Source organism: Eretmochelys imbricata, chromosome 3 (assembly GCF_965152235.1).
Source record: "Eretmochelys imbricata isolate rEreImb1 chromosome 3, rEreImb1.hap1, whole genome shotgun sequence".
Taxonomy (NCBI): domain Eukaryota; kingdom Metazoa; phylum Chordata; order Testudines; family Cheloniidae; genus Eretmochelys; species Eretmochelys imbricata.
In genome coordinates, this window is record NC_135574.1 from 32,302,720 (window position 1) to 32,319,228 (window position 16,509).

A 16,509-nucleotide genomic window follows, 5' to 3' on the forward strand; every position below is an offset into this window, starting at 1 on the left:
CATAATTTCTTATAGGATGGAAAAAACTCACATTTCTGTTTTTCTCCTGTGACTGTCCGGCCCTCGTGGCAACAAAGCGACAAAAGCTGGTAGGAACCACTGCAGAAATGGCTGAAGCAGGGACTGCTGGACTGGGAGAAGGGAGGAGGGGAAAATGGGCCCCAACCAGGGCTACTCCAACACAGTCCATACCCAGAACTGTGCAGGGGAGACACTCCTTTCCCAAGCACTAGGAACCAACCTGCTATCTGGCCTTGAGAAAAGAAACTGCAGGCCCAAGCCAGCCAGAAACTAGCTGATAGGAGCAGCTAAAGGGGGGACTCCTATACACTGATCTCTGAGAAATTTCTGCAGTTTTGACCAAACTTACTCTGCCTTGTGCTGATTAACAATTTGCTCCAACTCCCATCTGCCCCCTCTCTAACAGTTTCTTAATTTCAGCCTCACTCCACACCTACCCCTCTTGCCCTTCTCTTTGCCCCTGCCCTAAGCTGCTCATCACCTTCTTTAATTTTAGCTTAAGATTTCCTAACTATCCCCTAACACAGATTTCAGAATAGCAGCCGTGTTAGTCTGTATTTGCAAAAAGAAAAGGAGTACTTGTGGCACCTTAGAGACTAACCAATTTTTTTGAGCATCCGATGAAGTGAGCTGCTTACGAAAGCTTATGCTCAAATAAATTGGTTAGTCTCTAAGGTGCCACAAGAACTCCTTTTCTTTTTCCCTAACACAGAGGTTCTCAACCTTTTTCTTTCTGAGGCCCCCCCCAAACATGCTATAAAAACTCCACAGCCCACCTGTACCACTATAACTGGTTTTTTGCATATAAATACAAAGGCCAGCATTAGGAGGTAGCAAGCAGGGCAATTGCCTGGGGCTCCATGCCACAGTGGCCCCCGCGAAGCTACATTGCTCAAGCTTTGGCTTCAGCCCCGGGTGGTGGAGCTCAGGGCCTTGGGCTTCAGCCCCATGCAGTGGGGCTTCAGCTTTCTACCCTGGGTTCCAACGAGATTAATGCTAGCCCTGCCTAGCGGCCCCGCAGTGGGCCCCAGACACCGGATTGAGAACCACTGCCCCAGAACACTACCTCCACAAGTGGAATTAACAGGATATTTGCCATCATCACATTGTTCATTGTGCTTGTATATTATACTCCTTTCACATACCCTCTGTCTGATATGTCTATTTAGATTGTGCATACTTTGGGGCAGAGACTATCTGCTTTCGTGCTTGTATAGAGCCTAGCACAATGGGGCCCATTATTATAATAATGGATGCTTATATATTAATTGTCCTGTTTGTCTGGAATGGATTGTAATTTTTAAATCATGTCTGTTGGAATTATTAATAATATAAATTTTTAATATTAATATGGGAGACCACCAGACACCAATTTAATCATTAATTCCTTTAAGTAGTCTAAAGACCAAATAGTGCTTTGTATAATTGCTCCAAACAGCCTAAAAATAAGCAGTCACTACATCCAGTACACTAACAAAGTATTCATAAGCATGTGATCAGTATACTCATAAATAGCCCAGACTTAGGAAAACTGTCTCATCCTGGTGTGCTCCAGCATGATGAGGTAGGGTCTGACAAAGAACCCACAAATTCGTAACAAGAGTTATACCCTTTAACAAACAAATGGCATAGCCAATTACCATTTTAGCTAACGAACCAATTTGAGACAGTTTCACAATCTTTATTTCCAGATTTAATTTAGATAACATTTCCAACCTCCTTTCTCCCTAAGGTCTTTTCTCGTTGTCTCTTTTGCTGACCAACACCTTTTTTTTGTTTGTTTGTTTGTTTTTTTTGGTCAGACCTGGTTTTAAATAGGCTTTACTTTTAAGATAACACTGATATGTGGTGTAGAAAGGTCTATGTTGGCTCCTTTTAAGACATTCTTGTTTTCTTATTTAAAACCATCTGTAGTCACCCCTATTGGTCAGAGTGAGGTAGTCTTTTTAGAAATTCCCCTTATCTCATTAGTTATTCTTTTAACCAGACATCTTCCCTGCTTCATTCTGTCTGGCTTTATAACTCATTATTTTCAAGTCCTTCCTTCTACTTGTTAGTCAGGGTCTTTCTTTACAACACACACACTGTGACGTTCCCCTCCAGTGTTATCCGGACTGGTGATCTGCTAGGTCACTTCCATCCTTGAATCTGGGAACCAGCCTTACCCTGCTCTGCTGTGAGAACCCCCACCCCTGGGCTGTTCACGCACAGCTTCTGGCATGTAAACTGCTCCTGGGATTGTGCAACTGAATGACACTAGCCAGTATCTCCAGTCCCAGACACAACCCTAGGAACCTCTGTCTTGCAGTGCCCAGTTATGCCCACTGGACGCTGCAAGCTTATATGAGTTTGTCAATTTAACAAAGAAATTGATATGTACTAGGCCTGTTATCCCAAGGGGAGCCTCTGACATGCTTCAAACCAAACACGCTGCTTCAGGTAGAATAAACAAACATATTTATTAACTATAAAGATAGATTTTAAATGATTGGTTTCAGAGTAGCAGCCGTGTTAGTCTGTATTCACAAAAAGAAAAGGAGTTACCCGTTACCATAAACCCATTGTTTCATGTTCTCTATGTATATAAATCTTCTCACTGTATTTTCCACTTTATGCATCCGATGAAGTGAGCTGTAGCCCACGAAAGCTTATGCTTAAATAAATTTGTTAGTCTCTAAGGTGCCACAAGTACTCCTTTTCATTTTAAATGATTATAAGTCAAAACATAACAAGTCAGATTTGGTCAAATGAAATAAAAGCAAAATGCATTCTAAGCTGATCTTAACACTTTCCATGACCTTACAAACTTAGATGCTTCTCATCACAGGCTGGCTGGTTCCTCTTCAGCCAGGCTCTCCTCTTTCATCAGTGCTTCAGTCGCTTGGTGTGGTGTCTGTAGATATAGGTGAAAGAGAGAGGAAGAGCATGGCAAATGTCTCTCCCTTTTATCATGTCCTTTCTTTCCTCTTGGCTTTGCCCCCCCTCACTCCCTTCAGAGTCAGGTGAGCATTACCTCATTGCAGTTCCAAACTGACCAGAGGAAGTGGGGTGACTCCCTTGAGAGTCTAACAGATTCTTTTGTTGTTGCCTAGGCCAGTGTCCTTTGTTCCTGTGAGGCTGGGCTGGGTTTGTCTCATACCTGCCCTGATGAGGTGTGAACTGCCTCTCTGCTCTTGGAGAGTTTTTGCCTGGGCTTATTTTAAGCCATGAAGGATGCATTTTCAGCCTCATAACTATATACATGAAATTACAACCTATAACAACATTACTATAACATCACTGTAACAACAATGCTCAGTGCATCATGAGCCTTCCAAAGACACCCAACATGACAAACTTTGCATAGGATACCACACAATCATTTTACAAGGATGAACATGGGGGTGCTGGGTGTTCCCCCGAGGTGCAGAGTATCACACACACACATTAGCTAATTCTAATTCTTTAATTTTGTATTTATCCTAAGTGGCCTTCCATAATGTCATTAAATCATGACTTTCAGATGGAGAGTTGAGGTATGTAGAGATTAAGTGACTAGCCTAAAGTCATGCAGTCTATGGAAGAGCTGTAAATAGAACCCAGTTCTTTTCCAGTGTCCTAGTCCACTGCCCAAATCACAAGATCATCCTCATTCTTGTGGATGAGGACAGCAGCATAAAATGAATCCATAGAAGCTTTGAGATTGTTCTGCTTTTTCTGTGATTATGTAGAGATGTTTGAGTAGAAAATTTGCCACGCTTCATTAAACGCTGGGCTGCCTGGGTAAAGTTTTTGGTGTCTGTGCTGACTACAGGAAATTATACCCTTCTAGATATCACATGACTTTCTGTCATTGAGGAATTGCTGTTATCTATTATGTACATTGCATGTGCAGCAGGCATGTGTGAAGATGCCAAGATTTGGCACCAACCTAATTAATGTGGTAGACAGAATCACTGTAGGGCAGGTAGCACTGATTTGCATTGCCATAATTACTGGATGTTATCAGCACAGCAGCCAAGAAGAATTGGGATGATATGCTTACCTATCCTCATTAAGGACATGAAGGGTTACATTTTAGTTGTGAGGAGACATATGGTATTGGTCCATTAGTAGATGGAAATGGTATAGTTGTAAACAGTAAGGCAGAAGCATTTTAATATTTCTGTTCTATTTTTGGGGACAAACAGATGAGATTGTTATCGCCATTTCATGAGACTTTCTTTCCATTCCACTAGTATCTCTGGAGGATGTTAAACAGAAGCTTCTAAAATTAGACATTTTCATATCAGCAGATCCAGATAACTTTCATCCACGAATTTTAAAAGAGCTGGCTGAGATGCTCATTGAACCATTAATATTGATTTCAATAAGTCTTGGAGCACTGGAGAAGTTCCAGAAGATTGGAAAGAAAGCTAATGTAGGGCCCTATGAAATCCTTTTTATTATTGTGGATTTTTGGATTTATTTTCTGATTTTGTTTTTTTCCATTTTTATGCTATTTTTTAAATCAAAACTGTTTGATACATTGACAACAAATAAGTAGCCTTACTATAAATGCATGAAAGTGTTCAGAATTGGACTGCAGTGTGAAAAACTGATTTTGCAAAAAAAAACCCCCAAACCCTACAATTTAAACAGATATACAGTATAAGTATATGGTAAAAGTAACATATTTAAAATCACTTTTTAAAGTAGTATTTGGTAATATGACCAAACTGACATTGTTGACAGTAACACAAGAAGTCCACTGACCTGTGTGTGTGGGGGAGGAGGGAGTATGCGTGTGTGTGTGGAGTGAGGGAGTGTGTCCACTGCTTTCTTGTGAAGCACAGCACTTGCCAGCTTGAACGCTTGTTCAGACAACTGCAACCGCTCCTGAGCCTGAGGCTGGTGCACAGACAGGTGCTCCCCTATCCCCCTACCCTGGCTCAGCAGAGATCAGGTATACAGGCGGGGGACACCCTGACAGCCCCCTATCCTCCCCAGCTCTGCGCAGCAGATCAGGAGGCTCTGATCCAGAGCAGCTTGACTCTCTTAAGTGCAGCTGCACGTAGCTCAGTTGTGCAACCCATCCTGTCTGCCTGCCTCTGTGGTTCTGGTGCTGGAGAAAGCAGGATTCCACATTAATGTTTTGATTCTGTGATTTGGTCTGTGTTCTCATTAACACAGATTTCATAGGGTACTATTAATGTTGTGCCAGTTTTTATAAAGGGTAAATGGGACGACCCGTGTAATTGCTGGCCTGTCAGCCTGACATTGATCCCAGGCAAGGTAATGGAGTGGCTGATATGGAACTTGTTTAATAAAGAATTAAAGGAGGGTAATGTCATTCATGCAAATCAACATTGGCTTATGGCAATACATTTCAACCTTTGGTCTGTGGGCCCCTAGGGGGTCCGCTGACTATGTCTAAGATTTTCAAAGAGGTCTGCGTACCCATTTGAAATTTTTTAGGGGGGTCTGTAAATGAAAAAAAGGTTGAAAACCACTGGTTTATGGAAAACAGATCCTGTCAAACTAACTTGATTTTTTTTTTTTTTAAATGAGGTTACAAGTTTGCCTGACAAAGGTAATAACGTTGATGTAGCATATTATGACGTGGTACCACACAATATTTTGATTAAAAATTAAAATGATGTAAAATTAACATGATGTACACAAAAACTGGCTAACCAGTGTCAAAATGTAATTGTAAATGGGGAATTGTCATTGATTCACAGTGTTTTCAGTGGGGCTCTCAGGGATCAATTCTTGACCCTACGCTATTTGACATTTTTATCAGTGATCTGGAAGAAATCATCAAAATTATCACTGATGAAGTTTGCAGATAACACGACACAAAAATTAGGGGAGTGGCAAGTAATAAAGAGGGTAGGTCACTGATTCAGAGGGATATGGATCGCTTGCAAACTAAGTGCAAGCAAACAATATGCATTCTAATACAGCCAAATGTAAATGTATACATCTAGGAACAAAGAGTGTAGGCCGTACTTCAAGGAGGGGGGACTCTCTCTTGGGAAGCAGTGACTCTGAAAAAGATTTGGGGCTTGTGGTGGATAATCAGCTGAACATGAACTCCTAGTATGACGCTATGGCCAAAAGAGTTAATGCGATCCTTAACGGGGGAATCTCAAGTAGGAATAGAGAGGTTATTTGATCTCTATCTTTGGCATTGGTCCAACTGCCGCTGCTCTCTACAATTCAAAAGGATGTAGATAAACTGGAGAGGTTGGTTGAGAGAAGAGCCACAAGAATGATCATTAAAGGATTAGAAAACAGTCCTTAGAGTGATGAGCTCAATCTGTTTAGCTCAACATTCTACAAACATATTAGAAGCAAGAGGAAGACCAAGGATAGGGTAGGCCTGTTACTCAATGAGGCGGGAAAAACAATAACAGAAAATGTGGAAATGGCAGAGATGTTTAATGACTTTGTTTCGGTTTTCACCAAGAAGGTTGGTGGTGATTGGACGTCTCACATAGTGAATGCCAGTGAAAATGAGGTAGGATCAGAGGCTAAAATAGGGAAAGAACAAGTTAAAAATTATTAAACAAGTTAGAGATCTTCAAGTCACCAGGGCCTGATGAAATGCATCCTAGAATACTCAAGGAGTTGACTGAGGAGATATCTGAGCCATTGGCAATATCGTTGAAAAGTCATGGAAGATGGGAGAGATTCCAGAAGACTGGAAAAGGGCAAATATAGTGCCAATCTATAAAAAGGGAAATAAGGACAACCTGGGGAGTTACAGACAAGTCAGCTTAACTTCTGCACCCGGAAAGATAATGGAGCAAATAATAAAGCAATCAATTTGCAAACGTCTAGAAGATAATAAGGTGTCAGGGTTCCCTCCCCACTCTGAACTCTGGGGTATAGATGTGTGGACCCACATGAAAGACCCTCTCAACTTATTTCTACCAGCTTAGGTTAAAACTTCCCCAAGGCACAAATCCCTTCTTGTCCTTGGACGGTATTCGCTGCCACCACCAAGTGAGTTAGACAGAGATTCAAGGAAAAGAATCACCTGGTGTTCCTGTTCCCCAAAATATTCCCCCCCAAACCCTTTCACCCCCTTTCCTGGGGAGGCTTGAGAATAATATCCTCACCAATTGGTACAGGTGAGCACAGACCAAATCCCTGGGTTTTTAGGAAACTAAAACCAATCAGATTCTTAAAAAAACAACAACTTTATTATCAAGAAAAAAAGTAAAAGAAGCTCCTCTGTAAAATCAGGATGGAAGGTAATTTTACAGGGTAATCAGATTCAAAACACAGAGAATTCCCCTCTAAGCAAAACTTTAAAGTTACAAAAAACAGGGATAAACCTCCCTCTAAGCACAGGGAAAATTCACAAGCTAAAACAAAAGATCCTCTAACGCACTTCCTTGCTATTACTTACTATTCCTGTAATTTTAGATGTATCATTCAGTAGGAGCTGGATTATTTGTTTGATCTCTCTCTTTGTCTCCCAAGAGAACACACACAGAGCACAAAAACAAAGCCCCTCCCCTCCCAGATTTGAAAGTATCTTCTTTCCCCAGTGGTCCTTCAGGTCTGGTGCCAACCGGGTTAATTGTACTGATTAACCCCTTACAGGTAAGGGGATTCTGTACCTCTGGCCAAGAGGGATTTTATTTTCATAGAATCATAGAATATCAGGGTTGGAAGGGACCTCAAGAGGTCATCTAGTCCAACCCCCTGCTCAAAGCAGGACCAATCCCCAATTTTTGCCCCAGATCTCTAAATGGCCCCCTCAAGGATTGAACTCACAACCCTGGGTTTAGCAGGCCAATGCTCAAACCCTTGAGGTATCCCTCCCCCCACAACCTTTACTGCATACATAAAGGTTGTTACCCTTCCCTTTATATTTATGACATAAGGTGATAAATAATAGTCAGCATGGATTTGTCAAGAACAAATCATGTCAAACCAACCTGATATCTTTCTTTGACAGGGTAACAAGCCTTGTGGATGAGGGGAAGTGGTAGACATGGTATATCTTGACTTAGTAAAGCTTTTGATACTGTCTTGCATGACCTTCTCATAAACAAACTAGGGAAATGCAACCCAGATGAAGCTACTATAAAGTGGTGCATATCTGTGGTTCACAGTCATGCTTGAAGGGCATGATGAGTGGGGTCCCACAGGGATCAGTTCTGGGTCCGGTTCTGTTCAATATCTTCATCAATGATTTAGATAATGGCATAGAGAGTATACATATAAAGTCTGTGGACAATACCAAGATGGGAGGGATTGCAAGAGCTTTGGAGGATAGGATTACAATTCAAAATGATCTGGACAAACTGGAGAAATGGTCTGAAGTAAATAGGATGAAATTCAACAAGAACAAATGCAAAGTACTCGACTTAGGAAGGAACAATCAGTCACACACATACAAAATGGGAAATGACTGCCTAGGAAGGGGTACTGTGGAAAGGGATCTGGAACACAGTCAGTGTTCCCTCTAATTTTTGCCATCCATGTGTGGAATTAATTTTGTTATGTGCACCAATATGGAGGTGATGTGTGACACAAAATTCATGTGGTGGGGGTGTGGCTGAGGGGTTTGGAGTGCGGGAGGGGGCTCAGGCTGGGGCAGAGCGTTGGGGTCTGAGGGCTCCAGCTGGGGGTGTGGGCTCTGGGATGGGGCTGGGGATGAGGGTCTCAGGACTGGGGCAGAGGGGTTTGGGGTGTAGGAGGGTGCTCCAGGGCTACAGCGGGAAGAGAGGTCTCTCCCAGGACCTGGGCTGGCGGGGGGAGGTGCCTCTACCTGCCATGGGAGCTCTGGGGCTGGGGCTTCAGGATAGGTGCCCCTTCCCTGGCCCCAGCAGGGCCAGGCCATGCCTGGGTCAGGGTTGGGCCTAGGCCGGGCTGGGCCACTCCGGCCGTATGTCGGGTCGGGCTGCCCACGTCTGGGGCCCGCAGCAAAGTTGGGGCCAACAGAGGGGTGCCTGGTTGTGGCAGGTTGGGGTGGGGGTGGGGCACCCATGCGCCGGTCCATCCCCAGCTGCGGCAGGTCCCGAGTGGGTTTCCTGAGCGCTTGCACAGTGCTAAATAGGCTGCTGTGCAGCCGCGCAGCTGACAGGGAGATTAGGTCATAATGGACCAGAAGCTAAATATGAGTCAACAGTGTAACACTGTTGCAAAAAAAGTGAACATCCTTCTGGGATGTATTAGCAGGAGTGTTGTAAGCAGGACAAGAGAAGTAATTCTTCTGCTGTGCTCTGCACTGATTAGGCTTCAACTGCAGTATTGTGTCCAGTTCTGGGTGCCACGTTTCAGGAAAGATGTGGACAAATTGGAGAAAGTCGAGAGAAGAGCAACAAAAATGATCAAAGGTCTAGAAACCCTGACATTTGAGGGAAGATTGAAAAAATTGGGTTTGTTTAGTCTGGAAAAGCAAAGACTGAGAGGGGACATAACAGTTTTCAAGTACATAAAAGGTTGTTACAAGCGGGAGGGAGAAAAATTGTTGTTCTTAACCTCTGAGGATAGGACAAGAAGCAATGGGCTTAAACTGCAGCAAGGGAGGCTTAGGTTGGACATTAGGACAAACTTCCTAACTCTCAGAGTGGTTAAGCCCTGGAATAAATTACCTAGCGAGGTTGTGGAATCTCCATTGTTGGAGATTTTTAAGAGCAAGTTAGACAAACACCTGTCAGGGATGATCTAGAACAGGGGTGGGCAAACTTTTTGGCCCAACGGCCATATCGGGGTGCGAAACTGTATGGAGGGATGGGTATGGAAGGCTGTGCCCCCCCCAAACAGCCTGGGCCCCTCCCACTTCCCACCCCCTGACTGCCCCCCTCGGAATGCCCCACCCATCCAACCCCACCACTCCTTGTCCCCTGACCGCCCCCTCCCGGGACCCCCACCCATAACTGCCCCCCTGGAATCCCCCTGTCCCTTGCCCCCGCCCAAGAACCTCTGCCCCATCCAACTGCCCCCTGTTCCCTGTCCCCTGACTGCCCCCCGGAACCCCCTGCTCCTTACCCAACCCCCCACCCCTTTACCATGCTTCTCAGAGCAGCATGTCTGGCAGCCGCGCCGCCGGGCCAGAGCTAGACACGCTGCCGCTCTGCGCTGCGCTGCAGGGGAGGGGGGACAGTGGAGGAGGGGCCGGGGGCTAGCGCTCAGGGGCTGGGCAGGACGGTTTCGTGGGCCAGGTGTGGCCCTTGAGCCATAGGTTGCCCACCTCTGATCTAGAATGATAATACTTAGTCCTGCCATGAGTGCAGGGGACTGGATTAGATGACCTCTTGAGGTCCCTTCCAGTTCTATGATTCTATGAACATAGAGAAGATTAAGGGGTGACTTGATTACAGTTTATAAGTATCTGCACAGGGAACAACTATTTAGTAATGGGCTTTTCAATATATTAGAGATTGGTATAACACAATCCAATGGCTGGAAGTTGAAGCTAGACAAATTCAGGGTAGAAATAAGTCATAAATTTGTGATGTGAGAATAATTGACCATTGGAATAATTTACCAAGGGTCATGGTGGATTTTCCATCACTGATCACTTTTAAATCAATAATGGATATTTTTCTAAAAGATATGCGCTAGGAATTATTTCGGGGAAGGTCTATTTCCTGTGTTATAGAGGAAGTCAGACTGGATGATCACAGTGGTCCCTTCTGACCTTGGAATCGATGCATCTGTTAGGGGCAGAACTCTTAAAAATAACTGAAATAATTGAGTTTGGTATATAGTTTGTGGCCAGCTGTGCTGCAATTGAGTTCCTATATACTAAGAAATATGCAACACAGGTAATAGCTTTCAGGGGGACAAGGACATTTGTTCAGTCCTGTACTGTACATATATAAACTGTGAAAGAATATTATCTGTTTCCTTCAGAACCTGTTGTTCCTGCACAATGCTAAGGATAGGGTACCCTTGAATTTTCAAAGAATTGCAAAAGATTTAGCAACTCGGTCTTCATTTAAATGTCGATTTAGAGTTGTTAGTCACGGAAATGTTTTATTGCTGAGAGTGGCAGATACTTATGTGCAATCAGCAGTTTGGTTTCTGTAATAAAATCAAATCTTGTTTACTAATACTTTTCTTTTTTTTTAAATACAGGTATATATTGTTATAGAAGTACTTGAAGTACTATCTAAAAATGGCAAGTCTCATGACTCAGAGTCTTGTGACCTATGTGGAAGAGGAAAATGTTCCTGCTCTAAAAGCACTTCTTGAGAAGTGCAAAGATGTGGATGAAAGAAATGAGGTAAGATGAGTTTTTCAAAGATTTCTTGAATATTGTTACATGTTAATTGCAGGATGAATAACTGATATGACATCACACTGGCTATTTAAAGATGATAAATTCCTATCCAGTCATTTTCTTCTGTGGTCCTTTCTTTGTCCTTGAATGGTACTCTCAGCTCATAAGCTCATACTGTGGCCTATCTGTCTTAGGTATTTAGATGGTCTCCATTGATGTAGTATCTGACTGCCTCACAATCTTTCAGTATATTTCTCCTCACAACACCCCTGTGAGGTAGGAAAATATTATTATCCTCATTTTAGATATGGGGAATTGATGCACAAAGAAACTAATGGTTGTGTGACATTCTCCAGAGTGCAACCTGGACTGCTGTGTTCCCTTACCTCTCTAGCCTGGAATGCTTTTTACACTGCTTTGCTGGTGAACCACAAACCACTCCAGGCTCTGCTCACTCACAGCCACCAGCATGAAAAGTCACACCCAGCTGAATACATGAATGCTCTCCCAGCCATCCATGAATAACATGCAGGGTGACACCTGCATATTTCCAGCTTTGCACCCAGAAATGTGCGTATTACACTGTTCGGTACCTTCCTGAACAGTGTAAGCTCATATATCGTCCGTCATTCCAACAATGGGAATGATTATGCACCAGCTTTTGTTATCTCAAGCAGAGGTTTACCAAACACTTCAATCAAACACACTGGTTTAGATAAAACAATAAAGCAAGTTTATTAACTAGAGAGAGAGAAATTTTAAGTGATTACAAGTATGGATGCATATGAGTCAGTATTGGTTACAAAAGAAATAAAAAGGTAAACACACAAGCTAATTATTACATTTTACCAAGGTAATAGGTTCAAAAGCAAAAGGTTTGTCTCACCATGAACTGCCATACATTTTGCTGGCTGTGTCCTTTTTCAGCGTGGGACCACTCCTCCCTTTGTTCAGTTCTTTGAGAGTTGTTGTTGTCATGAGAAGAGAGATGGAGAGAGGAGGCTAGGGGCAATTTCCCTCTCTTCTTATACTCCAACCCTTTGTTCTGGAAAAATCCTTGCTGGGTGATTGAGGCAAGCAGTGCCATTATGTACGTGAGCTCCAAACTATCCTTCAGGTGAATTGTAAATTCTTTGTTTATACCTCCCTCCTTGCTTGTGGATAACTGAATAAATAGGTAATGGCCCTTTAGCACTTCGCTGGTGTGCCAGTGTGTCTCTGTCTCTGAGAAATTGGTTTGTGGGTGTTACCCAGAATTACAACATATTCCAGTAGCAATCATACAGTTAAATCTCCTACGTTTTCACACAATGTTGTTATGCACATCTTAATAGGACAATTATATTCAACAATTTGAGTTTTCAAATGATACCTCACAGAGCAAACTTTGTACAAAATATATCATAACCATATAAAAGTTGTGAACATGGGGTACAGGGTGTCATATGACATATAGGGTATCACAGGCTGTCAAGATTTTGGCTACTAAATGACTAAATCCCTTTTGAAAATGAGACATAGGCTCCTGAATCAGTTAGACGTTGCAACACTGAGTACAGAAATGCTTAAATAACTTTAAAAATCTGGGCTTAAATGACTTGCTTAAGGCCTTACAAGAAGTCTGTGACAGAATACGGAATTGAACCTGGATCATCTTATTCCTGGTCTAGCACCCTAACCACTAACCATTTCTCTCTCTTTTTAAGGGATCGAGTTTGATTTTGTCTAATTATAACATAGCAACAATGCTAAAATACTGAGGATGCAACGCAGACAGTCAGGTGTATTGTAGTTTTCTTACAGTCCAGCGGATGCTTACAAAAATCATTTTTTCTTGGAGTTTTGTACATTTATGCTACTGTGATACTTTTGGTTTTGTATCTTTGTCACTTTATTAAGGGTTGAGAAACATGATTTGACTAATTGATTATTACAGGTTATTGAACTTCTGAGAAGAGGCAATGGCTAGTGTTTAGCATAATAACTTCTTTCTTTGAGTCTTTTTCGTTTTACATTAAAAACATGGATTTCACAAACATTTTTTTAACAAGCAGCATCATCATAGAATCATGTTCTCTAGCATATGAATGTTTAGCATATCTGGCACATAAATACATTGCAATGCCAGCTACAAAAGTGCCATGTGAATGCCTGTTCTCACTTTCTGGTGACATAAGAAGTAGGTAGAATTATCTCCTGTAAATGTAAACAAACGTGTGTCTCTTAGCCTGGCTGAACAACAAGCAGAGTGGACTTGTAGGATCTAGAGTTTTACATTGTTTTGTTATTGAGTTCAGTTATATAACAAAAAAAAAATCTGCATTTGTAAGTTGCACTTTCACAATAAAGAAAATGCACTACAGTACTTATATGAGGTGAATTGAAAAATACTATTTCTTTTGTTTATTGTTTTTACAGTGCAAATATTTGTAATAAATATAATATAAAGTGAGCACTGTCAACTTTGTACACTGTGTAATTAAAATAAATATATTTAAAAATGTAGAAAAACATTCAAAATATTTAATAAATTTCAATTGGTATTCTATTGTTTAACAGCATGACTAAACTGTGATTAATCACAATTAATTTTTTTTAGTTAATCGTGTGAGTTAACTGCAATTAATCGACAGCCCTAAAAATATGTTTTTATTATTGAAAAACATTAATATAGCACCATACACTTACTTGGCATTGTACAGATATACAGTCATGTTTTCATCTCAGAAGAGCTTACAATTTATTACACTGTAAGATATGCCCTGTTGTGCAAAATGTACAACTGTGATAATTATTCATAATGATACTATCTGGAAAAATCCAATTAATCTAATTTAAGGAAAATGCCTGCTACACCAGAAAACTCTCCTGGATGAGTCAATGCATTTCCATCGTTCATTGTACCAAAAGCAGAAGAAAGGACTGATGATATATATTCCTTAATTAAGTAGTCAGCAGCAAGTGATTAGTAACCTTAACTAAAGCCACTGTAATTAGATAAGGTGATTCATCTTGTTAGTAGTTTACATTTTCAGGAAAAACATGGAGTCTTTGTGGCACCTTAGAGATTAACAAATTTATTTGGGCATAAGCTTTTGTGGGCTAAAACCCACTTCATCAGATGCATGGAGCGAAAAATACAGTAGGCAGGTGTATATATATTACGGCACATGAAAAGAAAGGAGTTGCCTTACCAAGTGGGGGGTCAGTGCTAACGATGCTAATTCAAACAGGGTGGATGTAGCCTATTCCCAACAGTTGACAGGAAGGGGTGAGTATCAACAGAGGGAAAATTACTTTTTGTAGTGACCAAGCCACTCCCAGGCTTTATTCAGGCCTAATTTGATGGTGTCAAGTTTGCAAATTAATTTCAGTTCTGCAGTTTCTCGTTGGAGTCTGTTTTTGAAGTTTTTTTTTTGTTGAAGCATGGCCACTTTCAGGAAAGTTACTAATGTACTTCTTACAATGACACGGGTGTTGTAGGCAGGCATTCAGTGCATATTACTAAAACTGAGGGAATTTGGATGCTGTTCTTTGCATCTTTAAGGGAAGCAATGATCCATTCAGACGTAGGGTAATTTCTAGCTTGAAGATGTAGCAAGGTGGGAGGAGGGTAGGGAGAAATCCATCATCTCACAGTGGCCAGCTGTAGGCACTTTCAGACAAATTCTGTTATCTGCAAACTCACCATAACTTTGAGTTTATCAGATTCTCTCTCTCTCTCTCTCTCTCTCTCCCTTCCCCACTTTCCCCAAAGTCTATTCTTCCTCACAATCAGAAATTATCTTCTACGATGCCCTAATGGATTGTGGAGAAACCATCATACAGGAAAGCCCTTGTATGGACTCTTGAGAGAGGATGCAAAGGATGGTGTCTAACAGCAAGCAATGTTATCTGGGATAGTTCTTTTGTTCCTTGTGCTGGGAGAGATACTTCTCTCCGAGAAGGCATCTCCGTAGAACAGAGTCAGCTTTGTATCAGGTTTTTTTTATTATCCGTGATGGCTTGATCATGCAAGATGCTAAATGCCTTCCAGTCTTGTTTGTTTCAGTGAGATGAGACCTTGCAGGATAAGATTAATAGACTCTAAGTTGCTCAGTTGTCTGGTACAATGACAAGCATATTGTCTGTGTTCAGAAAATAATACATGTGTAACTGAACTATGTTTTCTGGACTTCCAAAAGAAATTTCAGTGTGGACTTTTGGTGCTCTGCAGATTCCAATTCATTGGTTGGACTATGGTCTTTCTAACTGTATGGCTAAGCTTCTTCAAGCTGTGAGTAAGGAAGAAAAAACTCTGGACCTCCAGATGTGTTAGGTGGACAAATGAGTTGTGGACTGTTATGCTTTTAGTGTATTGCAATTATTTTCTAAAAGCCACTCTTTAAATATTTGAAACCACTTACTATACTATATGGACTACTATATGGAAAGATTTAATATCGTGTTGCCATTTCTTTTTTCACCAACATTTTTTGCATGTTTGAATATGTTAAGTTTTGCCAGTGTTTCTCATATACTAAATCTAAGCATAAATTAAGTGAGCAGTACCTGAACTTCTTTTATAGATGACGGTACTTCACTGGTTGTGTATATAACTATGGGATTTTAAAGATGTATCAGCTTGTCTAAGTAGTTCAGTTGTAACTATCATTTGATTACAGAATGGTCAAACCCCATTGATGTTGGCTGCTGAGCAAGGCAATTTAGAAATTGTCAAAGAATTGCTCAAGAAAGGAGCTAACTGCAACCTGGAAGATACAGTAAGTATTAGTGTCATTTTCTTTTTCCAGGATGGTTCCTTAACTAGCACTAATGTGTCTGGCTCTAAATTATCATGTAGTTCTGCTTCAGGTCTGTTAAGTGAAGCACCTTTGCGGCTGAGTTCAGATCAATTATAATGGTAAAATAGTTAACACGTTTACCAATGTAACTGATCCACAAGGAAGTTCTCTTGACTAGGTAGGTGCTGGTTCCTTCTTTGTAGCAGCATAGAACAGCAGTGTATAGCTATTGGTCATGTAGCATCACAAAGCAGGCTGTGTCCTGGCATTTCCATATTTAAACTGATGCCACTATGAAAGTTTGTGTATTTGGGAATACAGTACAGCTTTATTTTATGAGGTGTCTTTCATGGATTATCCCAAATTTTTTTACACAGCTGTAGTAAAGAATTATTACAGAATTACATAATAGCAGAGGGGAAAGAAATCACAAGGCATAGATGAGGAAGATGTGCTTAGCTGAGTTTTGAAAAAAAATGGAGAATGGATGAA

The 16,509-nt window shown here is 41.4% G+C and overlaps 1 protein-coding gene across 4 annotated transcripts in view; it reads left to right on the forward strand.

Annotated features, from left to right (window-relative positions):
• The window catches only part of KIDINS220 (kinase D interacting substrate 220), a 162,111-nt gene that overhangs the window by 9,539 nt on the left and 136,063 nt on the right, over positions 1–16,509 (forward strand). For 2 of the 4 annotated variants that reach the window (XM_077812560.1, XM_077812562.1), the window contains exons 2-3: positions 11,089–11,236; positions 15,898–15,996. In XM_077812560.1, the coding sequence (XP_077668686.1) occupies positions 11,129–11,236; positions 15,898–15,996 (207 nt within the window). In that variant the 5' untranslated portion in view covers positions 11,089–11,128. Of the gene's footprint in view, positions 1–59; positions 90–11,088; positions 11,237–15,897; positions 15,997–16,509 lie in introns of those variants that run through there. The other 2 variants (XM_077812561.1, XM_077812563.1) reach the window with 2 other exon arrangements.